The sequence below is a fragment of the Alexandromys fortis genome, unplaced genomic scaffold (genome assembly GCF_014885135.2).
Source record: "Alexandromys fortis isolate MF-2015 unplaced genomic scaffold, M_Fortis_MF-2015_v1.1 scaffold_104, whole genome shotgun sequence".
NCBI classification, from domain to species: domain Eukaryota; kingdom Metazoa; phylum Chordata; class Mammalia; order Rodentia; family Cricetidae; genus Alexandromys; species Alexandromys fortis.
Window position 1 is genome coordinate 3,077,711 of NW_026068000.1, and position 27,856 is coordinate 3,105,566.

General features: G+C 46.3%; 1 protein-coding gene across 5 annotated transcripts in view; it reads left to right on the plus strand.

The window, feature by feature from the left end:
- The window catches only part of Kctd1 (potassium channel tetramerization domain containing 1), a 194,214-nt gene extending 167,536 nt beyond the window's left edge, over nucleotides 1-26,678 (plus strand). For 4 of the 5 annotated variants that reach the window (XM_050160681.1, XM_050160682.1, XM_050160680.1 and 1 more), the window contains exons 3-5: nucleotides 5,704-5,848; nucleotides 21,265-21,570; nucleotides 25,759-26,678. In XM_050160681.1, coding sequence (XP_050016638.1) covers nucleotides 5,704-5,848; nucleotides 21,265-21,570; nucleotides 25,759-25,917 — 610 coding nt within the window. In that variant the 3' untranslated portion in view covers nucleotides 25,918-26,678. The remainder of the gene's footprint in view (nucleotides 1-5,703; nucleotides 5,849-21,264; nucleotides 21,571-25,758) is intronic. The other variant, XR_007595146.1, reaches the window with a different exon arrangement.
- Nucleotides 26,679-27,856: the final 1,178 nt, after the last annotated feature.

Below are 27,856 nucleotides of genomic sequence, written 5' to 3' on the forward strand. Positions count from 1 at the left end.
TAGGTCTGCTCCTTGCAGGTCTCCAGGCTGTGTTGACAGGAACCACAGAAGTCCTGTTTTACTTGGTTTGCTGTGACTTGGGTTGCAGTGGCTTCACGGCACACCATTTCTCTCACTGACCTTGGCTAGAAGCCCCAGATCTTCAGCGTTCTCTATCCTGGCTATCAAATTAATTATTTCCCCTGCACAGTAATTACCAACATATTATCTTGGACTACCAAGATTTATTGAACTGTAACAATTGTACATTTCCCTAAAATAAACTGATTTTTTTTTTCTTAAAGCATCAATGAAGATCTTAATCTGATCTAGTGATCAAGAAAAGCTGTTAAATCAGACCAGGCTTGTCATCTGAGCGCCATCATTTAAATATGGTCCCTTTGGCCAAGCGACTTAACATCTGGGCTTATTTCCATATTTGCAAGATGAGAAGCTAAGGCCACCTGTGGGGACCAAGAGGGACCAACACATGGCTCTAAGACATTGAGGGGACCTACTAATAACTAGCCTTAGAATGGCTGCCCTCTAGGGGCTGGAATGTGCCAATCTCCACTGGCCACCACAGAGCAGGAGATGAGATTTAGAGAAACTGTTTCTGCCCACCTGTGTCTCCAGGAGAATCTATGATTGTTGCTACATTTACAAAACAAAAGGTTGAACTGGGTCTTTCCTTTCTAAGAGCATGGTTGGCTATAGGAGTGAGGGCTGTTACAGTTTAAGGTTACCAGATGACTAAGTGAAACCCTGCAGGTGGATGGGGCGCGCTCTGAGTCTCTATGCCACACACACACACACACACACACACACACACGCTTTACAGTCATACTTAGTGAGAGCACTGTGGTGTGCACACCTGGAATCCTAGCATCTGGAAGATGGGAGAAGGAACGGAGGGACGGCCAGAAGTCCAGGGTTGCCCAGTGTGGTTGTGGTGGCACACACCTTTAATCCCAGCACTTGGGAGGGAGGCCAAGGCAGGTGAGTCTCTGTGAGTTCAAGGTTAGTCTTGGCTGCATAGTGAGATCCTTTCTCACAAACAAATGAAGACTTTTTAAAATTACAGCCATTTAGGCCTTATTCCTAACTGCATTAGAATAACTGGGGGGCCCTGAGATCAGTATTTGTTTAAAGTCTCCCCATGAATTTCCATTATCAGCCAGGGCTAAGAGACACCACACCATGCCCATGACATGGTCAAAAGCAAGCACGTGGACGAGCCATGGCTGTGAGGAGACATGACTCCAGACATGGTAGCGTCTCACTTTTGTCTTGTTTCTAAATTTGCTTTCTCTTAAGATTCCCAAGAGAATAGTCTGCCATCAGCTCCATCACCCTCAGAACAAATCTGCGGCCCATCACCTGATGTACCGGGCCCCTCACTCTATATCTTCTGCTTCAGCCTCCTTTTTCAGTCAGCCTGATTCAACACAGCAGTCGCGGGAGAAGCCTTCATCTCCTGAGCCCCAGCCTGCCCTGACCTCCTAGCCATGTGCTCAGCTAATCTCCCTCCTTCTCCACCCCGGGAAGCCACACCTGATAACCACCGTGGAGTCGATGCTGGCTTTACCTCCTTTGTATTCTACCGTCCACTCCTCTCATGGTGATTCACTCGGCATGCAGCCGTTGGCCCGAGCGTCCAGCCCCGTGGACTACTAAATTCCACAAAAGCAAGGTCTATGTCTTTGTCACACACCCACACCCTTTACTGGTATAGACGGGCTCAGTGATACTGAATGAATAACCAAATGGTTGCACAAGCGTGAAGGGAAGGGAAATTCTTGAGAAACCGACTCAGTAACTTAGAGAAACCAGGTCTTAGAGATGAATGACTGCAGGAGAAAACAGTTTTAAGGACAGATTCATACAGGGGCAGGTAAACCAGATTTTATCCCTTTCGTATTTATATGCACGCTGTGTCTACCACAACTATGCCGGGTAAAAGGGGAGCCCAGTATAGCAGGAAGCCTGGCCAACTTTTCACCCAAAAGAGCCTGGTCGCCGCAGGTTCTGCCGCCGCAGGTTCTGCCCTGAGCAACAAGCAAGAAGTTTTTTCAACACTGCTCGTGTGAAAAAGCACCAAAGAAGGAAAATATTCAACATGACCTACGTCTGATTCTAGCAGGCCTTATAATGCTAGTAATTGATGAAGTATCCACATAAAATGATGTGATGTTTTGAGATTTAGGTCAAAGCCCGCAGCACGGGGCAGTGAGGCAGGCAGGTGGATATGAATGAAACGAGATCAGTTCAGAGTTCATGGGTTTTGAAATGGGGGTGACGGTGTCTTTCTTCACTTAGATTCATTTTATTATTCTGTCAGTTTTGGTGTGAGGCTGAAGTTATCCAGAATAAATTAGTTATTATTAAATTAGTTATTATTAATAAAATAGTTATTAGCCTTTAAAACATCATGGAAGTCTTTCTCGGCATTAGTGAAGAGACATTTTTAAAAGGAAGAGAAAAAAGACCTCAGCCATATATCATCCGGAGCTGGCTTGGTCTTGGTCAGCTGGAAACCAGGAATGTTCTCCAAGGTCTGAACACTGTAATCAGTCCACATAGTTTCCAGGCAGCAGCGTCTACCCACCACTACCGCGTGATTTGTAACTCATTCGTATGTCCATGAGAAGTACCGTCCTGTTGATTTCTCCCCTTACTTGCCTAGCCAAACAATACTTTTCCACAGCAATCTACCGCATCTCAATACCGCCAGGAGACAGCATCTTACGGCTGTTGGCAGCTCCTGCCCTTCTTTTCTGCTCTGTTTTCACAGGCTCCTCCTTTAAGGTGGGCAGAACATTTGCTGCTCAGATAGGGAAGGTCCTGCCCCTCATAAAGGTCTTCACCTCCATCAGGAATGTGTATCTGACACCCCAGAACCCTTTACAGTCCTCTCACTTTCTCCGTACAGTCCTGACCCTTTCTCCACAGCCTATTCTGCCCGAAGCATGCAGGCTTTCCCACTGCCTTCCTCTATCTGGGAGAAGTCAGTTGGCCTAGTCTTTGCTAGTTCCTGTTCCTTTTTTTTTTTTTAAGATTTATTTATTTATTATGTACACAGTGTTCAGCCTCCATGCCTGTAAGCCAGAAGAGGGCACCAGACCCCATTACAGATGGTTGTAAGCCACCATGTGGTTGCTGGGAATTGAACTCAAGACCTCTGGAAGAGCAGTCAGTGCTCTTAACCTCTAAGCCATCTCTCCAGCCCCTAGTTCTGTTCCTTGGGGTCAGTCCTGCCCAATCTGGTCTTTCCCAGCAGTAGTGAGCCCATTTCCTTCGGGTTCTAGCTGCCTCGTGTCACTCCATCCTGCATGGTCATAGGTCTGGATAAAAGGTCCAAGGCCAGGATCGGGTGACTTGACCACTGTGGGGGTTCATTAAGGAAGAGAGCATCAGTGCTGGACTGGGGTCTTCCCCTCGGCCCTTGAAGCCCTGGCTGGGATCATTCCCTCCTGTTTCTCCGTAGAGATTCTGTCCCAATGCTCAGGCCTTGCCTATGGCCCAGCTGCCTTTCGAGTCTGCACTGGCTGCCTGGAGTTCTTCCTCTCTTGCTTTCTCTTTATAATTTCTCATGTTCCTCAGACACCTTCTGTTGAATACATATCACATTCTCTGTCTTGATTTTACTCCGTAAAAACCATTTCAGCGACACCCCCATTTCAGCGATGACACCCCCATTTCAGCGACAACACCCCCATTTCAGTCATACCCCATTTCAGTGACGAAGCCCCCATTTAATCAATGACACCCCCATTTCAGCGACGACACCCCCATTTCAGCTATACTCCCATTTGAGTGACATCCTTTTCCTAATTTGGAGAATTCAAAAGCCAACAATTTCTTAAGTGGAGCTTAAGTAACTTCTCTTGGCTCCCATGGACTATCGCTATTCCTGTGAACCTTTGGGCTCAGAATGCCTTGTGGGGTTTGCTCATCAACTGTGAGGGGGAAGCTTATCTTAGAAAACAAATGGGACTATTTTATAAAAAGGAAATGTAGATACAGGAAGACGTGCATCCAGATGACAGGTCGTCAGTGGCCGGTCACATGGTTCTGCACTCTGCTCACACAGGAGCGGGCAGTTCCTTTCTGCCCACTCAGCACACACGCACTGTGGCTCGTCCTGTGCCTGCACTGCCAGGCTCGGGAGTGAGTATTCGAGAGCACTAGAGCATAGGACTCAATTAAAAATAAAATACTTTTCATTTCTGTTTAAGGAAGTGATGAAACCATTGATGCTGGCCCCTAAATTAATCAGTATCAGGGCTTGTATTTCATTATACAGTTCTTGTTTAGCAAATATAGATAAAAACAACTCTCAACCAAAAGCTGTCTTTGCACAGTGACAATTTTTTTCATTCCCATGAGGGCAAGGCTGTCCCTGTCCTATCGGCAGCCGAATCCCCCATTGCTACTTAACCCGTTGGGCCAGTTCTTCATATTTTCAAGCTGATTTCTTCATCATTAGGATGAGGATAATGGATTTGTCACATGTAGAAAGTGCTGAGGCTGGTGGAAGAGGCCTGGGAAGCGTTTCATTAACCCAGCCTCCTTTCTTCCCTGTCAACCATACATTTGTCATGTTATTAAGTGAAGAGTAAAGTGTTTCAGTAAGAGACAAGCGTCATTCCTTCCCATCCTGCAGCAGGCTGTCCTGGAAGACAGTGCGTGAGTGACGCAATGGGTTTGTCTGTTTGATTGATGCGTCGGTGCGAAAAGAACGAGCAGTAACAGAGAGTGAAAGAACCACGGGGCGATGATAATCTGCACCCCTAAGAATCGTGCTTAGTTCACGGGAAGTTCAACAAAAAACTTGCTGGGTTTGAGAAATGCAGACCCACGGTGGCTTTCTTGCATCTGCCTTTGGGTAGGATATGAGTTTTAGAATTATCTTTGAAATATTTTCATTGAAACAGACGTTCACATGTCTGATTCCAGAGAAGGAAAAAAATATGATTTGTCATGTTAAAGAGTAGAATACTTGATTTCCTGTGACCTTTGCCGCATTTCAACATAGTACTAGACAATGCTTTATTTCAAAATAATCTTTAAAGCAATAAATAACATTCCAAAACCAAGATGGGCAAGTTATGACAACATTTAAAAAATTGTATTTAAAAAGTGGGGTAATACATCCACCCATACTATTAATGAGAAGTCAGATGAGCCTCTGGTGAGGAGTGTACTGCCTGCGGACGCGCTGCGCTCCGGTGCCACTGGCCGGCCCTCACTCGCCGACCCTCACTCGCTTGTAGTATGGACTCTATTGCCGTCTTTTTAGAAGCCTGGGACTCATGAGTGGGAAAAGGCTGAAACACATTTTTAGAAACAGAACCCCTTTGTCAACATTAGGGTAGGTTTAAGAGACACGCGGGAGAAGTGGCACCAGTAGCGATGGCAGAGAGCGGGTGACACAGGGAAAGCTCTCCCGTCACAGCGATCGCCACGTCAGGAGCGTTTCCTTTACAGGTCACAGACAGGAAAGACAGGCATGTGTCTGAGCAGACCTGAGGCTATTCTGAGTTTTCTCCTCAATAAGGACCAGCACGTCTCAGACCCGTCTCTGCTGAGTGGGTGATTGGCGCAGTCCGCTGTCCGTGGAAGCTTTTCACAGTGGCACAAGCTGAAGCTGGGAGTCTTCATGGCCAAACAATTGATCTAATTGTCTTCACTCTTCCCTCTTTTTTTTTTTTTTTATCACAGAATCGGAAGACTGTTTGATGGTACAGAACCCATTGTTTTGGACAGTCTCAAACAGCACTATTTCATTGACAGAGATGGACAGATGTTCAGATATATCTTGAATTTTCTACGAACATCAAAACTCCTCATTCCTGATGATTTCAAGGTGAGGGAATCCATGTTAATAGTCAATTTGTGATTTGTTTTGATGTGCTCCAAAAAAAAAAAACCCCTATTTCTAGTCCTACTCCCTTGCCACGCATAGCAACTCACATGGCACCAGCAATCCTTAGCATGGCGACACTGTCTTTGTGGAGCAGAGTGCATGCCATTCACGTAGGATCAGGAAGCATTCACTTTTATTTAAATAATATACTTCATTTTAGGAAATTGAAAAGAAGTTGGTTAAATTCAAATTTAATTTCTGCTATGTCTTAGCATTCTAGATAGTAAAAGGAACTTAACTCAATAGAAATTTGTCTCCCAGAAATTTAAATATGCTTTTAGAATTGCTCCTTTTAAATGGAGTAGCAAGAATTGGCATCAAACATAGTAAAGGGAGCCTGGTAGGCAATGGAATTTGACCAGAGAGACATAAAAAGTGTTAGTATTAGAAGGGAATGCGTGAAATAGAATTTTTATGGCTGGTAATGTTTCTCTAAATAGAAGATTTTTAAAGCTACTAATTCTGAATACTATTAGAACTAATAGAGAACTAATTAGAACCGCTAAATGCAGAACCAATGCCCTCCAATCAACGGAATAACAAGTATCACTGATAGCTTCTAACAGAAAAAAGCACAACAAAAATTGTAATGTACAGGTAGAAATAAATTTGATGAAAAGTGGGCAGGATGTATTTAAAAAACGAATTTCTATTTTGAGACAGAAAGGATATATTTAAGACTTATACACAAGGAATGTTTTTATAGATCCATGTGAAGCAAAGAAGATCATATTCAGATAGAAAATGTCTTAGTAGAAGAAATATTTGCAACAAGAGATTAATATCCATCATAAAAGAGTTCCTCCAGATCTATGAAGGCAGATAAACAATCTAGGAGAAATTTTTAGATATAAACAAGATTTTCCCAAAGGGGGAAAAAGATTTTTTTCAGTAAAAAATTAAAGTGATATTCATTCTCTCTCTAGTAAAAAAAGGTACAAGACTGAAATGATATAATCTTTTTTATAAATTAATTTGAATAAAATTGTAAAGATTTATGGACACAGTGTTGGGGAATTTACAGTATGGTTGGGTAGGAAAGTGATTAAACCTTTTTGGAGGATAATTCAACAATAGCTATTAAAATTTCAGACATGCATGCTGTCTAGTAGTTTCATGCTTATGAATTTATCTTCTATAAATATTCAAAAGAGCATGCAAACATGTGTGTACATAGGATGTCTGGTAGTTGTGTTTATAATAGGAAAACATACCTAAAAGGAGTTCAGAAACAGCAGATGGTAGAATATAATATAGAATATCCATATAATGAAATAATTTTAAAGAGTGTAACTCATGCGTATCTATTGATATATGGGGCAAAAAAAACAAACTTTTATGATTTGGTGAAAAATAGCAAGTTATAAAAAGATATGCAGTGTGTTTCTATTTGTGTAAAATATCATGTATGTTATAATATCTGAAATAGCATCTTCTCAATACACGGATGCAGCTCACTTACACTGCAGAGCTGGTGAATTAGCCAAGGCTTTAGAGCCTGGGATAGAAAGTGAGATGTGCACTCCTGAGAGAGCCCAGAACTTACTGCTGGCCTGGGAGAGCAGGCGCCGGAGTCTTCCTCACGCCCATTGCAGAGGTGCAAGGGACTTGCGTGTTCCAACAGCAGCTCTCAGTCTCCTTAGTTTCTTATTAAAGGTGCATAGATTTTCATGTAAAACAAACATGCCCTGACGTAACTCCTCTGTACTCGATTGTGTTTGAGAAATAACCCTTGGCACATGCGCACTGCTTTAAATTCAGGAAAGAGAAGGTGACGGAGGCCTCTGAGCCCCTTAGTAATTTGGGATCTGCTGGTTTATAGTGGTTCACTAACACTTGGTCATATGGGTTGGGGAGGTGGCTTGGTGGGAAAAGTTCTTTCTGTGCAAGCATGGGGACCTGAGTTCAGATCCTCAGTTTCCACGGAAAAGCCAGGCAGAGAGAGAGGTGAACCATGGGGCTCAATGGCCAGTGGTCTAGCCACAGTGGTGGGGAGTCGCAGGTTCAGTGACAGACCCTGTCTCAAACGCTAACAATGACAATAATGTAGAGATTGATAGAAGGCAAGCATTGCCTCCAGACTTCTGTATATTCACTCACACATGCACACCCACCCATATATACCCAGTCCCACACCAGCAGGAAATAAATTAACAAATTCCAGTCATATAACCTTCTGAATCTGACCTAAATATGCTGTCCTAGCCTGACTAACTGCCGCATGGTAATATTCTTACAGACAGAGACACACGCTTTTCTAAAGAATATTGTAAAAAAAAAAAAAAAGGATATTGTATACTGTGCCCAAGACAATTGCTTATTTAGTTACAGATGTCATAGGAGACCAAATGTTGAATATCAATAGAAAATATATTTCTCTTAACTCATCAAGAACTAACCTGACAACAGAAAGCTTGCGTGTATATAATCTCATCATGTATAACTCCTGTTTCTAACAGGGATGCCACTCCAGGGAACCTTAAGATAGTAAAATGATTATTATTGTTAGAAAACAAATATAGCCATTATTTTTAATGACAGCATATTTCAAGGAAGGAGCTCAGTATTTTAAACACAGAGTTTGTCTTAACCCTTAGTCACAACTTTCCTGGGAGACACTGTTCTGTCTCAAGGAACATTAGATTAGATGCTGATATGGGCAGTTCCAGCGACCATGCTCTGGGGACTCAAGACTAGGCCATTTGCTTAACCACACCTGTGGAGTGTCCCCTGAGGATTTCCGAACCCCAAATATCTGCTGTTCATCAACTCTAAGTAGAGAACACATTCTTTAGTTGATCATAGCCCAAGATTGGGAGGGAGAGGGTCTAAAACCAACCAACCATACAAACAAACAAACAAAACCTTTTTAAAATCTTGTCAAAAGAAACCCACATATCCGGGGACATTCAAATGCTTCCTTTGGAGCTGGGAGATAGACTTACATCACAGTGTTCCGGGACTGAGGCAGAGAAGCAAGAAGGGTGGAAGCTGAGATGTCCATTTAGCTCTGTGGCCTTTGATGGAATTAAACCACGAAGAGAAGTGAAGTGCATGGGAACCACACATGCCCATGTGAGCTGTCAGAATGCCAGAATTTTCCTTCTGACCCTGACAATGGGACATGGCCTTGTCATGTTGCAGGATTGCTTTGCAGGTTTCCATGGAGAATGATCTTTGATTGTTTTCTTCTGACTCCAGCATTTAATGCTGGGCAAGCAAGGGTGTGAAGTCCTACAATTTTAGTATCCTGCGCCCATCAGCATCCAATTCCACAAAATGTTGTCTGTGCTAAAGCCCACTTAACAATTCTGATAACGTCATATTTCAGAAGTTTGTGTCCTGGCTTCCGTGGAAAGTCAGTTTTCAGTGTACGTGATGGCAGAACTTCTCTGAGTGTTTTTATGTGCCCTTCCTCTCGATTCTGTCCTCAATCATAACGACTTGCTTATTGCTACTTCAGACCCCACATATAAATGCCAATGCGTGTTTGTAATTCCCAGTTCCCCAGAAGTCTGATGCTTTGCTCTTCTCTTCCCCAGAACCCATAAGATTATCTCTCCCTCCTGCTTGTTATTTTTAACATCTCTGAAAACAGATCTTCTGTGATCCCTCTGTGAATATCCACCATTCCAAGATCTATACAAACCACTACCAGGCAGCCTAGCTTATCAATCTACACTGTATCCAAAACTCTAATACTTTTTAATATTATAGAAGTATACATCTACTGTAGAAAAACTGAAAACTTAAAAAAGCAAAAAACATTTATGTACTATCTTTCTCTGCTCAGATTGTCAATGTTAGAACTTGCCCAAGATTGCTTCTCTGTTGCTGGTATAAACTGTGACCAAAAGCAACTTGGAGCAGAAAGAGTTTGCTTGGCTTAAAGTTACAATCCATCACGGGCAAGCCAAGACAGGAAGTCAAGGCAGGAACCTGCACTAGGAACCGAAACAGAGACAACGGAGGAATGCTGCTTCCAGGCTTTCTTCCTCTAGCTTGCTCAGCTTACACATCCCTAGGACCATCCACCCAGGAATGGCACTGCCCATAGTAGGGCGGGCCCTCGTGCATCAATTAGCGAGTAAGAAAAAATTCCCCCAGTCAAAAGTCTGTCTATGGAGGCAATCTCCCATGTGAAGCTCCCTCTTTCCAGATAGGAAGAGTGGGCAGCCAATGGGAGCTATCCCATAGCCTCTGGAACTTTTCCTGTACCTATTTTTAACAATTTTCTACTTGCCCTTTATACTACATTTTATTTCGTGTAATGCCATAACTATGTCAAAGTTTACTTGGTTGATCCCCAGAGTGGCCCTGTACAGTAGTTTTTCTGAGATACTACCTGGCCACATACTGAGTGAGCATTACAGCTCTTCGTTCTCTAAACTCTAAGTCCAGTTCCTGTTCACTTAGCGCTAAGGCTGGGCCAGCTGTCCCACAGAATGGCTTGTCATCTAGATTTGCCTGTTTGCCATTCACACAGTTTAGCTCATTCAGTCATCTCCTGATGTCATTTGGCCTGGAAGTCACGTCTGAACGCTGTGGGTTTCACATCTTTCCAAGAGCACATACCCTGTGAAATTGCGTGCTCCGTCTTACTGCACATGAGCAAGCTTGTGCCAACCTAGGATGCTAAGGTTGAACTTTGCCAGATAATGAGGCATATGCCCTTGGGCTGCAGCAGAAATGAGCTCTGTGAAGCCTACTTCTCAGCCTCAGCATGGCCAACATTTGAGGCCAAATGATTCTCTGGGGTTGGGCTGTCCTGTACAATGTAGGACTTTGATCAGTTTCCTGGCCTCTCCCCGCCAAAGAGCCAGCAGTGCTCCACCCCCAGTTACAGCAACAAAGAACATCTCTAAGCGTTGCTAAATGGCCTCAGGCATTAGAATCAGCCCAGCTGAGAACCGGCCTTCTAGCTTATGGAAAAAGAGTGTTTATGGGGTGGGGTAGAGACTTTGGCCAGTTGGAATTAGGGAAGCCTTCTTTCATGGGTAGAAACAGTAGGACAGTTCTGAGGATCACGGCTGCTAGACTTTCCTGACTTCTTCTAAATCACTGTCTCTACCCTGGATCCAGCCAGCAGTGACCAGAGTCTCTTCTCTCCTCTGGTTCCACCGAGAGACTCCTTAGCCAACTCTGACAATAAAGCATAGCTTCTAGTTACTTCAGTTGTTAGAACTTACTCAGAGCAGAGGAACCTCACCCGGACTCATTCCCACTCGGGGGGTCCCTGCGCTAGTCCTGGTCCTCATCCCCACTCGGGGGACCTGCGCAATCTCTGGACCTCACCCCCACTCGGGGTACCTGCGTCATCCCTGGACTCACTCCCACTTGGGGGACCTGCGCCATCTCTGGACCTCACCCCCACTCCGGGTCCCTGTGCCAGCCCTTTCAGCTGCTGCCACCTGGCCTTTGGCTCCCCCTCCCAGAGACTATGTTACTCTTGCCCATGTGTACTTCTTTCCTCACAAGGATGCTCCCTCAGAGGCCGGAAACTAGCTGCAGCAACCTACGAGGACAAAGAGCCAGGCAGGCAGCCAGTCCCAGCCTCAGCCTTTCTAGACAGTGCCCAGAGCCCCTCCCTTCACCAAGTCCTAAATCAGGCCTGTCTCCCATAGTGCAATGCTCATGTGACTTGCAAGCCTGATTGTTGCTCCAGGGTCTCTACCTTCAGGGCTGTCATCAAGCGTCAGGTCACTGTTGGCTGTGCTTGGTCTAGTCTTTCTCTGCAGGGTGGCGGGGGAGGTGAAGACACAACAAAGCACAGAAGGGACACATTGCTGCATCCGTTTCTTTTAATAGACATCAAAGGTAAATGTGAAGTTGGGTGCCGTTGCTCCCCAAACCCAAGAGTTGTCAGGAGAAGCTGGGAGTTCCCTTTACTGGTGAGGGGCGAGGACTTCTGGTAAGAAGCTGTGTGGGTCAGAGCAGAATAGGAACAGGTGAGCCAACTTCTCTAGCTCTGAGAACAGAGAAAGCGAGCCCAGGCCTGGAGAGATGGCTCCATAAGATGCTAAAGTGTTGGTCACACAAGAACCAAGACCTGAGCTCCATCCCACATGAAGCTGAGCATACACTTGCAGTATCAGAACTGTGGAGTAGAAACGTACAGATCCCCTGGGCTTACTGGCCAGCCAGCCGTAGGCTTAGGCTAAGGAGAGATCCTTGGAAAACAAGGTATAGAGCAACTGAGGAATGAGACTGTGGCTGATTTTTGGGGGTGTGTGTGTGTGTTTGCGCGTGTGCATGCGTATGTATATGCATTCATACACACATGAAGAAAACACCAGAATGCCAGCCTAAGAAAGAATTGCAGAGTGAGGAAAAGGATTTACCTTAGAAGTCTAAACACTGCACAACCATCCTGGCCACCCCACCCCCATGGGGGGAAAGTCCTTAAAGTCAAGTGGAGGTAAGTCCTGCAGAGGTCTGTCACTTCTGATGGTGGGGTGCTGCCTTAAAACAAAGAACGGTACCCTCTATGGCCTCCCGGTGATGCCGCGCTGTCAGGAGCCAGGATCCCAGGGTCCCAGGAATACAGTCCTGAGTCCTGACTGCATCCCCAGGGTGTTTGGCACAGATGTAGCTTTTAAAGCGAATGAGTGAATGGGTCAGTGGGCCTGCAAGCAGAAGATGTGTCAGCGAGTGTAAAACATCAAGTATGTCAGTAGCTGAAGCCTTTGAGGCTTCTGCAGACAGAAGCCCTGTGAAAAGCCGAGCCCAAGGTGCAGGTCTAGTGCACATGCTGTATGCGTGGCAAGCAGGACTTTCAGAGGAGGTTAGGTTACAGGATTAGAAGGGTTTTCCTGGAGAACCCAGGTGGGCCCTCGTAGGAGGGGGCAAGAGGCTCGAGGTAGATTGTGACTGAACAAAGCGCTGTGATGCTGGGCCACCAGGAAGCAGCTGCCCCCTAGCATCTGGAAGAGGAGGTACTTCTGACCCTTTGGTTTCAGCCCAGTGACATCCATTTCTGACTCCCGACCTCCCAGACTATAAGAGAATGAGTCTGTATTGATGTAAGCCACCAAGCTTGTGGTCATCTCTTACAGGAGCAATGAGAGACTAATGCATGGTGTATTTACCCCTACCCATGAAACATGTAATTAACAAAAACATTTTTATAAGATTTATTTTTCAGTATGAGTGCATTAGTGCATGTGTAGGTGCATACGTGTGTGTGTGTGTGTGTGTAAGTATGTGTGCATGTGCACAGGCACACCTGAACTGTGTATGTACAGGTACCTATGGAGGCCAGAAGAGGGCACTGGATCTCCTGGAGCTACAGGCCCAGCTCTAGGAGCCACCCACATGGGTGCTAGGAACTGAACTTGGGTCTTCATGAAGAGCAGCAGGTGCTTTTTAATCACTGAGCCATCTCTCCAGTACAAGAAATATGTTTTTAACACATGCTTCATTTGCAAGTTGGATTCCACCCATGTTTATTCGCCTGTGTGCTGGTCTTCAGGTCTTAGAGTAGCTCACCTATGAAGTGGGGTCACCCTCTTTCTAGCTCAAAAACTGGCTTACATTTCAAAAAATTAAATACAAAATCTCAGAAGCTAAAATCACTGAAACATGATAAGTTTCTGAAAAAAAAAGTTTCTTTTTACTAGTTTAGGGGGATGAGCAGTTGAGGAAGTGGCCTTGGGTTCTCGCTGCTGGGTTGGCCTCCATCATTCTCTAGTTGTTATAATGGACGCTTCTCACTCATGAGTGAGGAAAAGCAGATGCTGTGGGTTCATCTTCCCCAGAGGGGCTGGAGCCCAGCCCACTGCTGCCCTGACATCCACCCTGCCCACTGCTGCCCTGACATCCGCCCTGCCCACTGCTGCCCTGACATCCACCCTGCCCACTGCTGCACTGACTGACATCCACCCTGCCCACTTCTGCACTGACTGACATCTGCCCTGCCCACTGCTGTACTAACATCTGCACAGCCCACTGCTGCACTGACATCTGCCTATTCCTACCAAGCATCTTCAGATGAAGAGAGTGGGGTTATTTAATCTATACGAGGTGAAGAAAGGTCACTGCCCAATCAGAAAGGGGTCATAAGGAAGATTTCAAAAATTTAGAGGCAACAGAGGGATGAGCCCAGGACCAGCGAACCCCAAAAAAGCCATGCAAAATTCTCAAAGCAGGAAGTTAAAATCATGGAATTAAACAGGCCTGCTAAAGGATAAGGCCCAGGTTTCTAAAGAAAAAGCCAACAGTGAGCCAGAGCCAGAACTGTGACTAGGAAGTACAGAAAGACAAACAAAAAGGAGACTGCCAAGAAAGTGAATGTCCAGAGTAATCCTAACCATGCAAAAAGTGGTGGTATAGTGAGAAGAACCCGTGCAATCATCAGGCTGCTCAGCACTTAAGGCACGCTGGCATGATGAGCCGTCAATACGAATCATTTTCCAGTGGTACCCTTCATCTCCACGGGGAGAGCTTGTCTGCCTAGGAACCAAAGATCAGTGGAATAAAGGAAAGCACAGCCAGGATAGTTAAAAGGGAGAAAGATACCCAGTTGTGTGGCACCGTTCAGTGTGAGGCCACCTAGGGCTTAAGAAGAAGGGCTGGGGGCATTCTAAATCTTCATTAGCAACAGAAGGTGCCAAGAAAGGCCAGAAGTCTCAAAACAGCCGTTGTTTCTCTTACATTCCAAGAAAAGATGATGATAATTATGAATTCAAGCATTAGACCAGGATATGCTCTGTCCATCCATGAGATGCTCTGTCCATCCGTGAGATGCGCTGTCCATCTGTGAGATGCGCTGTCCATCCGTGAGATGCTTTGTCCATCCGTGAGATGCTATGTTCATCTGTGAGATGCTCTGTTTATCCATGAGATACTCTGTCCGTCCATGAGATACTCTGTCCATCCGTGAGATGCTCTGTCCATCCGTGAGATGCTATGTCCATCCGTGAGATGCTATGTCCATCCGTGAGATGCTATGTCCATCCGTGAGGTACTCTGTCTATCGTGAGATGAGCTGTCCATCTGTGAGATGCTCTGTCCATCCATGAGATGCGCTGTCCATCCATGAGATGCTATGTCCATCCGTGAGATGCTATGTCCATCCATGAGATACTCTGTCCATCGTGAGATGAGCTGTCCATCCGTGAGATGCTCTGTCCATCCATGAGATGCTCTGTCCATCCATGAGATGAGCTGTCCATCCATGAGATGCTCTGTCCATCTGTGAGATGCTCTGTCCATCCGTGAGATGCGCTGTCCATCCTTGAGATGCTCTGTCCATCCATGAGATGCACTGTCCAACCATGGTATGTGCTATTCATCCATGACCAGGCTTCAAAGTCGCTTATAAAATATGTAATCTGTGTATTTAAAGAAAAAAAGGTAAGGACTTAGTGAGCAAAGAGGGACTCTAACCCCAAGTTCTTCTAGACTCTTTACCTTTGATTTATTTGTGTATGTATGTATTTATTATTTACTGTGCTGGGTGTTGAACACCATCAGCTTTATCCCCTTTGGTTATGAGATCTCTATCGCAGCTGCTGTAGATGCAGCATTTACAGTGGGAAGAAGCTGTAATAAGATTTGTTCCCCTGAGTCTTCAGAGGCTGAAGGAGGAGCCTGGGGCAGTGTGAGCATGTGACCCCATTCTCGAATGCCATCTGTCCCCTCAAAACCCTACGTTAAACTGTAGCATTCCAACAAGACCCTACCAAATGCCACTACTAAGCTCAAGATCTTAGAATGATGGCTTCGTTATGGCTGACAGCCAAAGTTCAGTGTTGATTTATTGCCTGAACCCCACCAAGTGTCTCATCTAGCCCTGTTGTCTTGTTACTTTGTACAGTGATTCACATAGGACCAGACTGTGCAGTTCAGTATGATACCGGGTGTTGGATGAGGGAATCAAAGTTTTTAGTTAGAAAAAATTCAAACCCCACAGCATGGAAGTTAGGGTGGAGTAAATTACGGTGGCTCCCAGGACACTCCCAAACATCAAAGGAGGACCTCAAACACAGCAGCCCTGGTGAAGGGGACTCAGAGACCAAACAGAGAGCTGGGGTGTCAAGAGAGGATGACCTTTGCACTGGGGGGCAGGGCAAGTGGACCTGCAGCACTGACAGCCAAGCCCTATCTCCTGTACATGACAAAGAAAGACTTTCCAATTTGATGAAGCTAGGCACTTGAGTTGGGGAGATGACCCCATATTACCTGGGTGTACTGTGTTATGGGGCTTCTTAAAAATCCAAGAGGATGCAGGAAGGTCAGAGTCAGAAATAGACCTGTGGCAAGGCAGGCAGAGGACGGAATGGCTGCAGGCAGCCTCTAGAAGCCAGACTCATCCTTAAGATGCCAGCATAGACTCCAATGCCTTTGACCAGGACTGTGAGAATCACCTTTATACAATGTTTGCTGTTTTTGTTGGGGAAAGGTTGACTTTGGCTCACGGATTTAGAAGGCTACATCCGATGTGCTGGAGAATGCATGGTCCAGTTCACATCACGCAGGCTGGGAAGGCAAAGGAGATGCTGCCAGCCATTTGGCTCTTTCCTTTCACCTCTTCCATCCTGGCCGGCAGCGACTGGAAACTTGGTGTCCTCAGCAGCGGCGAACCTCTCGCTGAGTAGAGGCTGTCCTGTGCATTCCTGAGCGACACCTTCAGTGTTGTGTGCTATTGGGGTGTTAGGGAGCCTATCAGCAGTGTCAAGTACAAGTGGCTGATGAAGCCCCTCAGAGGCACAACAAATGAAAGAGAGCTGGAAGGTTAATTCCAGCCAGCATGAGGCAAGGCCACAGTGTTTGAAGGGCGGGTCAGTGAAAAGGAAAATCACAACAGCTCTGGCCCTAAGGACGTGGAACATTTTTTTCTACTTTTCTGGCCATTTGTTTTTCTGCCTTGGAGAGCTCGGTTCATCAGCCCATTTGTTGATTTGGATTTGGGTTATTGAGTTTTTGTAATTGTTTTTTTTCTGATTCTAGGTATTAATCCCCTGCCAGATGTATAGTTGGCAAAGGTTTTCTCCCCCATCGTGGCTGCCCCAGCAGTCTTCTCGCCTGTACAGAAGCCTTTGGCTTCATGCAGCCCTCTTGATCAGTCCGGAAAGCCCTTCCGAGGCATACCTTAAAGTGTTTAGCCTATGCATTCCTCTAGCAATTTTAGAGTTCCAGGTCTGACAGTCAGATTTCATGCATTTTAATGGAGTTTTACAAGATAAAAGATATTCTTTTGAAATCATGTTCAAGATTATGAGGTGTCAGGGAAATGCAGTTAAAAATTGCTCTCCAGTTTCATCCCACCCCTGTGAGAATGCGGGTCAATAAGAGAACTAACGGCGACAGATATTAGTGACAGTGGGAGGCAAGAGGAGCCCTTACACACTGCTGGTGGGAAGGCACACTGGTGTGACCACTGTGGAAATCACTATGCAGGTACCATACACACGCACACACAAATACAAGTACTGGACTTGCATAAGCAGCATTAGGGATCTAAGGCCGCTTCCCACAGGTACCTTCCCACAGGCACTTGATCATCCATCTTAACGCCTTCCAGCTGCCAGGATACACGGCCAGCCCAGATGCCCATCACAGGACTGATAGAGTTCCATTCTCAAACCCCCTGCCTGCACGAAGTTGTCCTGATACCCACACACATCATGGCATACACTGGCCCATACCCATGTATGACACGCACACAATAGTAAATAATAAAATTGTAAAAAGTATAGTGTGTACACACAATGGAGTTGTATTCAGCAGTAAAGAGGCACAAAAGCATGCAAGTAGCAGAAGAGATGGAACTAGGGGTCAGCATGTTAAGCAAATTAAGCATTAATATCACGTTTTCTTTTTGTATGCAGGATCTAGGTGTGTGTGTGTGTGTGTGTGTGTGTGTGTGTTGCAAGGCTAGGGCTTAAACCCAAAGCCTTATACATGTTAGACCAGTACTACTTAGTTACATCCTGACCCTTATTTAAGTTTTCCTTTTCTTTTTTTAAGGCAGGATCTAATTGAGTTGCCTGAGCTGGCCTTGAACTTTCAATTCTCCCTTCTCAACCTCCTACGTCACTACTATGATTGATTCTGGGTTTTGTCTGGGCCGTGTGTGTGTGTGTGTGTGTGTGTGTATGCACAGGAATATGTGTACTTACTTGGAAGCCAGAGATCAGCCTTAGCACTCCAATCCACTTTGTCACTGAGACGGGGATCTTACTTCCTGACATTTGCAGACGTGAGGCTGGCTGACCAGTGAGCCTCGGGCATCTACCTGTTTGCACGTGTCCAGAGTGGGGATGACAATGCTGTCCGGCTTATTAACTTGCGTCCTGGAAAGGAACTCAGGTCCTCACACTTAACACAACCATTACGCCCCTGATGGGGCATCTCCCAGCCCTCCACTCTGTCTAATCTCTTTGAGAATGCTCAATTTAGTATTTTAGGTCAATTTCTTACAGTCATGGAGACTTTGGTAGCCAGCAGAAACCCAGGCCTACTGTCTCCTGCCCTTAAGGCTTAGCATAGGGTCCCTAGGTCTTGTTATTATTGCTATTTTGTTCCTTTCTGTCTGTTTGTATTTTTTTTTTGGTTGGTTAGTTTTTTGAGACATGATATTTTTGTCATAGTCTTGACTGTCCTGGAACTAGCTTTGTAGAGCAAGCTGACCTTGAACTCACAGAGATCCTCCTGCCTCTGCCTCCCAAATGCTGGGATTAAAGGTGTGCACCCCACACCCACCCTATTCTTTTGTTCTTATGTCTTTAAACAGAGTCTCATGTAGCCAAGACTGGCTTTGAACTCCTGATCCTCCTGCCACTACCTCAAAAATGCTGTGATTATGTAAACATACCTAACTTAAATTTGCCCTATCTTGAGAGTGGATACATCTCAGCTAATTCTCAATTTCTTAAAACCAAACTCTGTCCCCCGGGTCAGGAGGCCATGCAAACAGAAACACGGGCAAGGAGGATTGGCATAGCCACGTCTTCCTTTGCTGGGAAGGTGGAAGGCTGAGTAAAGAAGTATCAGATTCTGCGAGATGAGTGTCCACGACAGCATCTTACATCTGGTCCTTATTTCCCAATAGAGGAAGTGGACTGTCCAATGAGAGGTACACTGGTATAAACCATTGTACCATTCTCCAGGTCCCAAAGATGTGAATGAAGCTGCTACCATGGTTACTGCTTCCTTGGGGAGGGGGAGGGAACTGTGAATGTAGTTCTGTTTCCTCTGCTTCTGGTCTGCCCCTTGCTCTTAGAGTCATGAGGCCGTGTATTTATGGAGCTGGCTCTCATGTGAATAGCAACCACCACCTGTCAGCTTGGGCTCATGGAAGGAAGGCAGAGATGACTTTGTCAGTTGATTAAAGTGTTCTCAGCCAACATGTCTGGACAAGTATCCACTTATCTCACACCCAGGGATGATTGTGACCATAGCTACATTGAGACATAATATTGACCTGCTTGTCAACACCACCTCTCATGCTGCCTTTCCATCCCGTCCTTGGCCCCGTTCTCTTTGTCTTCTCTTTCAGTAGCTCCTGTGTGGATTTGGGACTTTAATTCAGGCCATCTGCGTATGACTTGAGGCAAAGAATGCCTAAGCCTTCCAGAAATGGATATGGTCCCCTTTCTCACCCAGTTCCCAGGAGTCAGAGTTGTGTGCTGTTGGCATCTCTGCTTTGAGACAACAGTGACAGGCAGCCAGGGGCAGGGTGAGAACCTTCCAAATCTCTATCAGCCTTGCCTAACCCATCACGTACCAATACCCAAGTTTAAGTAAAAGCCACATGCGCATCCTCTCGACAGCCACTCAAACCTGTCCCCAGGCCATGCTGCTCCCGACACCTCCCCACGATGAGTTCTGAAGGTGGCAAGAACGGAAGGCCCCCGTGTGTGTGTCTGCAGCTGAGCCTAAGCTCCTGGGCATTCAGCAGAGCAGACTACATTTGATTCCCACCAGCATCGTCCAGCTTGAGATCCCCAGGAACATTTCTGAACTGAAAGAGGAAAGTGAATCCTTTTGCATTTCAGGTTTTCATCTGTGAAATGGGAGTAAGGATGGGGCCTGGTTTCATAGGGGATTTGAGGACTTCATCCATGAAAATCCTTTAACAGGCCTATCTGCTAGCCCTTAATCCCCTGTGTCTCTAACGAAATGAATGAATGCCTTGGGGAGGAAAGGGTTTACTTGGCTTACTTCCCTGTCATTGTTTTGTCGCCAAAGGAAGTCAGGACAGGAACTCCAGCAGGCAGGGACCTGGAGGCAGGAGCTGACGGAGGCCATGGAGGGGTGCTGCTCCCCATGGCTTGCTCAGCCTGCCATCTTGTAGAACCCAGGACCACCAGCCCAGGGATAGCACCACCAGCGATGGACTGGGCCCGTCACCAGTGATCACAAGTTGAGAAAATGCTCTGCAGGCTGGCCTGCACCCCGATCTCATGGAAGCATCTTCTCAGTTGGGGTCCCTCCTCTCAGATGACTCTAGTTGTGACAAGTTGACAGAAATCAACTTGTAGCCAGCACAGGGAGTGAATGAATGAATGAATGAATGAGTGATTGCAAATGGAGTCTTTACAAATGTGTTGTAAGTGAAATGTTCGCATTGAGATTTGATTATTGAAATACAACAGAAGTGAACAGACATCAATTTCAATATAACATTTAAAGTTAGTTATGTGACAACTTCATACATGCATACAAGATTGTATTTTGATCCCCACTCCTTCCCCCAACTCCTCATAAATCGACTCCCCAATCCCTACTCCAATTTCATTTCTTCTTTTTGAAAAATAACCCACTGAGTCCGGTCTGTGTTGAGCCCAGGCTTGCGTGCAAAGCCATCCCCTGGGGCACGGGCAGCCCGTAGGTCACTCCCTTAAAGAAAACAGACTCCTCCTCTCCTTGCAGTCCACATTTGTCAAAAGCTCCGTCACTGAGGGAAGGCTTGTGAGCCCTTCTCCCTGCTTGCTGGAATGTGCAGAGGGCCACGGCTGCTGTGGGTTCATGGCTACGGTGGCTCTGTTGTGCCCAGAAGTGTCACACACACATGTATCCCAACAGTGTGTGTGGGGGGGGAGGGGGTTGAACATGAGTTCAAGGCCACACACCTGTATCCCTACACTGGGGATGAGGGTGGGGGGCATGGACCCTGAGTTCAAGGCCACACACCTGTATCCCTACACTGGGGATGGGGGTGGGGGGCATGGACCCTGAGTTCAAGGCCACACACCTGTATCCCAACACTGGGGGGCGGGGAGGACCATGAGTTCAAGGGCAACCTGAGCTATCTTGTAAGAGCCTAAGAAAAACAAATCAAACAAAGCACAACTATTTTGGCACCTTATATAAGTGTTTCCCACTATGAAATGCCTTTTAATTCCTCCCAGGACTATACTTTGTTATATGAAGAGGCAAAATATTTTCAACTTCAGCCAATGTTGTTGGAGCTGGAACGATGGAAACAGGACAGAGAAACTGGCCGCTTTTCCCGGCCCTGTGAGTGCCTCGTGGTGCGTGTGGCCCCGGACCTTGGAGAAAGGATCACCCTCAGTGGGGACAAGTCCTTGATAGAAGAAGTCTTTCCGGAGATCGGGGATGTTATGTGCAACTCCGTCAATGCAGGCTGGAACCATGACTCCACACACGTCATCAGGTTCCCACTAAACGGCTACTGTCACCTCAACTCAGTCCAGGTATGTCAGCATAGACCGCACGGCACCGGTGCCTCTCCTGCAGGGGGCTGAGGAACTGGCATGGGCAGTTTCTCAGCAGCCATCCCATAAATCCACAAGTCTTTGTTGAGCACCTACTATGTGTACCTACTGTGAGAAAACACACAACAGTTCTGTTTGTGGAGTGTGTGTCTCAAAAGTGGGTGGGGAGAGACATAAGCCCTGCCCATATAGTAAGAAGAGGGCATCCGGGGCAGTGTTTGTGTTAATGTTTGTCACTGTAACAAGCACCTGAGAGAAACAACTTCATTTGCTTTGGCTCATGGTCTCAGAGGTGATCACTAGGTTCACATTGGGATGCGGTGAGATAAAACATTGTTACCGACAGGTGTGGTAGAGGAGAGTCGCTCACCATATGGTGACCAGGAAAAAAAAAAACAGAGGGCAACAAACGGAAGTGGCCCCGGCATGATGTGCCCCTCAGAAGTACATCTTCAAGTGAGCTACTTCCTCCAATCAGGCCCCACCTCCTGACAGCCCATTCACTGTGAAGCTGTCAGCAGATCAAGGAATTGATTCGGTTTGTGTCCTCAGTGACTGAGTCCACCAGCTGCAGGACAGGCTTTCTCTGCCCAGCCTTGTGGACTGTACTCCATACCCAACCCCTAGTGGTCTGCCAGGCAGAAAGATCAAGTTGTAAGGAGCCCACAGCAGAAGTGCCCTCAGCATGTTGAGTGCTATCAGGAATGTCGCTTGAAGGAAAGGAACCAGAATGAGTTTGAGTAGTACAGGAGGTTAAGGATGATGGGAGAAGTCGTGGTGAGCCTTGGCGAGATTTTCTGCTTTAGTGAGGTTTGGGAGAGAAGCATTGCGGTGTTTGCTGTTAGGTTCATTCGCTTGTGGGAGACGAGAGGAAAGCCAGAAGATGAATCTGAACAGAAGAGGAAGCTGCTATAACTTTGTTCTAAAATAAAAACTCCAGGGTCCAAGAATGTAGATCAGTTGGGCTTACCCAGCATGAATTGGGCACTGAGACTGATTTTTAGTACCCCATGAGCTGTGGTGCAAACCTATATAATTCTAGCACTTGGGAGGTAGAGGCAAGAGGATCAGAAACTTGAGGTCAGGGCTAGAGAGATAAATCCATGGTTAGGACCACCTGGGTTCAGTACCCAGCATCCACATTGGTTGGCTCACAAGTGCCTGTAACTCCAGTCTGATGATCTCTTCTGGCCTCCTTGGATAACTGCACACAAATGATGCACATCCTGACAAGCAGTCACATGTGTGTGTGTGTGTGTTTATGTGTGTGTGTGTGTGTAAATGAAATAAACAATTCAAGGTCATCTTCAGCTCATTAGCAAGTCCAAGGCCAGCTTTACCTACATTGAGACCCTGTCTTGAAAAGAAAAAAAAAACAGTAGATGATAATAGAGAAGGAGGAAGCAGGTCACCAAGCAATGATCTCAGTCTTGGTCTTGGTCTGAGTGTTTCAACTGCTGGCTTCACAAGCTTTTCCGACGGTGGCTAGGAGCTGTAAGAAGCCCTACAGGTTTCTGACAGAAGTGAGTAGAACTGTCATGTTCTGCAGTGGAGACACCTTTGGGAGAAGAAAACATGGGGGTGGGATTGATGATTTGGTGCTATGTGCCTTAGATGCTGATAGGTGCTGTGTCCATCTTAGCTCAGGGTGCTGAGTATCTGTTCTGCACCCTCCAGCCCTGGGTGTGGCCAGTGGGTCACTGACTTCTGACAGCAAGCTAGTGTGCCTGCCTTGTGGTGAGGACACAGAGGCACACCCAAGTCTTCCCCAGAGCCCTGCAACACTGAATGCTATTAGAAGGCAGTAGGCCCCTGCTCTCTTTAGTTGGAACTGGCCCATGACTTTGTTCACTGTGTGGTCATCAGTGGGCTGGGACATAGCTCAGTGGCAAAGCGCTCACCTAGTGAATGCAAGCTCTATCAATATTCCATCCCCGGCACCACTAAGTGCTCTCCAAGAGTTGAAAGGCTAGAAACTCTATGGGATCATGCTGCCTCAGGGAAATTGTCACACACTATTTATAATTTTTCAAATGTATGAGCAGTTGTCACAGAGCAGAATAGCAGGAAACTCAGACAAATGAAACCTGCCAGCATGCGGAGGAAGGTACCCAGTCTTACTAGGGTCCCAGAGGACAACAGTTGCATTCTCATCTTTGTGGATGGCACCCACTGGAGATATGAGGTGATCGTACACGGCTACACACACACACACACACACACACACACACACACACACACGCACGCACATGAGGCTGTGTTGTCTCTAAATGCTTGTGAAGCCTCAAACTCTTCACCTCCCATTCACCCTTCCAGGCACCCATTGAGCTGACCAAAGGCAGAGTAAGAAGGTCTCAGCCCCTCCCCTTGTCCAGTGAGCACCTTCTGTCTTCCGTGTGCCTGATGCATTGGCCAGATCAGCTGTGGGAGTCTCTCCTGTCCCACCTTCATCACTCATACAGCCCCAAGCCATTCTTGCTTCCCACTCTACCCACCACCAAGAGGCAGACACCTGTCTGTCAGCACACAGAGACTTAGGGATAGGGCATCTGATACCTGCAGATATACCCAGTCATTTAGAAGTTCCTAAAACCAAGGAACTTTGCTATGGACTTTGTGTTTAACCACCCTGTGAGTTAGCTCAGCTGGTGGAGGTGCTTGCCTTTAAGTCTGATGACTTGAGTTCAGTTGCTGGGTCACTGAGACAGAGAGAGAGAGAGAGAGAGAGAGAGAGAGAGAGAGAGAGAGAGAGAGAGAGAGAGAGAGAGAGAGAGAGAGAGAGAGAGAGAGAATACATATATAAATAAATAATTGAAAAAAAGAATGAAAAGCAATGTCTTCCTAAGCAGTTTACGAGGCACTCTAACAAGCACTTGGCCACACGCAGGCCAGCACTGGGCCACACCAGATACTCGGCACATTCTCTGTATGGAACTCTGAGCCAGAAAACAACCAGCGTCCATGACGCCCCTGGGAGAAATAAGCATGAGAATGAGGTTTGTTGCTGTCTAGTGGCTCCTCGTGCCCATATGTCCTCTCCTAATGGGGCAGACGATCCTTTCAGAGCACACTGAGGCAACTGTCACCTGATGGGTTCCATTCCCTCCTCTGCTAGAGTTCTGCCCAGAGCTGTCTGCCACCATTGTATTCACCAGAACTCAGGGAAGGTCCCATCACCCTGTCCTTAGTCCCATGAACGGATGTGCAAAGCGAATTCACCTGCCCCAACTGAGTGCTGTGAAGACCACTTGCAACTGTTCTCAGTCCGGGCCTTATATTTGAAACACTCCTCGTTTCTCCAATCTCTCCTAGTACATTATTTTACTTCTATATTATGTGTAAAAGTTGGTGATAAGAACTGATAGTTAAGAAGCTGGAGGCAATGTAGCACAGTGGTAGAGCGCTGGCCTAACGTGCACAAGATGCTGGCTTCAATCCCTAGCACTGCATTTAATTAATTAATTAATAACTATTAATTAAAATTAGGATTGCCTTGCTTAGTTAGGGTTTTGCTTGCTTATTTTGAGGCAGACTCTCACTGTGTAGCCCAGGCTGGTCCCACACTCTTGAGCCTCCTGCCCTTGCCTTTCCAAGTGCTGAACATGACATCACACATGGTCCACTTTATTACTGACAGTTTGAGAGTCAGTTAATAGCATTTCACTCCACTCAGGACAGAAGAAAGCTGAAGCAAGCTCATCTTTAAAGTTATGGTTTACGGTGTCCCTTTCCTTCAGAGATGTGTGCAGTCTGTTGGATTGCCAAAGAAACAGAGTGCGCGCAGTTAGCTCCCTGTCTCCCTATCTCAGGGTCACAGGGTGGCTTCCCATATCCAAGTATTCAGCATACAGCAAATGCTAGCCAGATCCTAGCATTTGACTTTGAAATTAAACAACATTTAATTAAACACCATTTAGGCTAAAGGAGACCTTTAAAGTATCTTCTTGTTTGTTTGTAGTCCTAGGGGCCAAAACCAGGGCCTTGCGCATGCTGGGCAAGCCCTCTCCCACAAGTGACAGCCCCAGCTAGAAATAGCTTAATTTTCTAACGAAAAACCATTGCCTTCATTCTTGAATGTACATGAATTGAGCTTCGGAACACATCTTTGGTGTGTTTATGTAGCCTTGCCTTGCCCCTAAGTAGATGCCTGTCTTGTTGTCTTCACAGGTCCTCGAGCGGTTGCAGCAACGAGGATTTGAAATTGTGGGCTCCTGTGGGGGCGGAGTGGACTCGTCCCAGTTCAGTGAATACGTCCTCCGCAGGGAGCTGAGACGGACACCCCGCGTACCCTCAGTCATCCGGATAAAACAGGAACCACTGGACTAAACAGACATATTTCTTATGCAAAAAGAAAACACACACAACCTAACAGTATGCGAAAAGGAACGTTTGTGTGCAGCTGGGACAGTAAACCAAGCTCTGAAGCTACAATTGAATAAAAGACGTTTCTATGCTCTAGAAATCACACCTGTGTTCATATGGGAACAATTGGAATCATGATATCCTCAAGATGTAAAAAAATATATAAATATATAAATATATATATGTCAAAAGGTAGGAAATGCAGAGAGAGAGAGAGAGAGCTACCGTGGGTGCTGCGATGGCCACGCGTGTCCTGGGCCTCTGAGGTCTCTGTCCAGTAAATAAGCCATGCCAGGGAGGACAGAGTCTCCTGATGCTGTCAGTTGCCAACAGTCATGCATTGTTGCTTTCTTCCTTTATCTTTCTTCCGTTTCTTTTCTTTTCTTTTTTTAAACAAAACAAAACACCTCGGCTGGTGTTTCTTTGCAAGTGGAGGTGTCATGTTTCATCAGGTAGGGACCAGGAGGGAATCAGAGGACCACTGGAGCACACTGCATGGGACGTACATAGACAGGACATTTGAACTGTGGTTTGTACAGGAGTGGCACTTTTTTGTCCTCCTCACAACCGTGACCTTTCCTTGTTTTTATGCTGATTGTTGATCATTTGGCAGAGGGGCCAGAGCTATTTCTTGCTAGAGATCTCCAGTTTCAGTCTGCTGCTTTCCTACAGTTTTTTCAGATTTTATAATGTATTAAATACAATAAACTCTGTTTAAAAAATGAGTCCTGTGTAGACCACACATGTTGGGATAGGATGGATTGAGATGAAATGTTTCCTGTTTTCCTGTGTTGGGCGTCAGAAAGAGCTCTTGGCGGCTGGAGCAGCTCTAAAGGCCCACAGACAGATAAAGCTGTGGCCTCTTCTCTTCCAGCTTGGCCAATGCTTCCTGCTTCCCAGGCTTTGTTATTCTGCCTTGTTGAATAAGATAAATCACTTTGTGTTTTTCTTGATGAGGAGGATGAGGATGGAAAACAGGACCTCATTCAAGCTAAGCTTGAATACTAAAACTGATACTTCCCAGGCCAATCTCTGTGTCTCCTTCCTCTTCTCGATACAGCCTGCCCTCCCTCCCTCCACCTTCCCCTACACGCCCTCTCTCCCTACAGCCCTCCCTGAGGTTCATGTAGCCCTTGCAGTGCTCAGAGTCAGTGTACCACCCATCCAGCTCCTAACTTCTGATCCTCATGCCTTCACTTCAGAATCTGGGGTTTCAGGTTTGCACCACCATGCCTGGACTCCAGTCTTTATTCCTACAAGCTTCTCAGTCACGCTTAGGTTATCTTGCTGCAGGGGGAACCAGACCAATATTACATGGTTTAACAAGTGTTCTTGCTTGTGGTTCTGGGATTCTCAAGTGCACACTGGTCCTGGCTGGTCTGCTCCTGTTCTGTGATGTCATCCAGGGGGCGGCAGAGCCGTGATGTCTTACCAGGTGGCTGCCAGCCCTCCCTGCGGCTAAGACCCTCTGCAGCAAGATGCTGCTGTAAGTGCTCTGAGAAGCAAGGAATGGAAAGTGCGGGGCTGTAAGAGGCCACAGCCAACCTGTGCTGTGGCTGCGGTCTGTTTTCTGAGCAGACATAACCGGTTCAAACTGAGGCGAAGTTCAGAAAACCCATCGGATAAGGACAATAACAACAAATTTGTGGTCAACTTAAATGCACTATAGTATCAGCCAAAAGATCTTTCAAGAGAGGTGTTAGAGCTTCACAACTAATAAGCACCCGAATAATCACCTCACCAGTCAGAAGGTACAAACCCTGAGGTGTCCATCTTCCTTTAAAACAAAATCCCCAGCTTTTCCAGGACACTGGTGACTCTGGTCTCTCCTTCCCGATGCCTTCCTTCCATCCTCCTTCCAGCCACCCCAGACCACCCTGCATGCTGTAAAATTGGCAGGTAA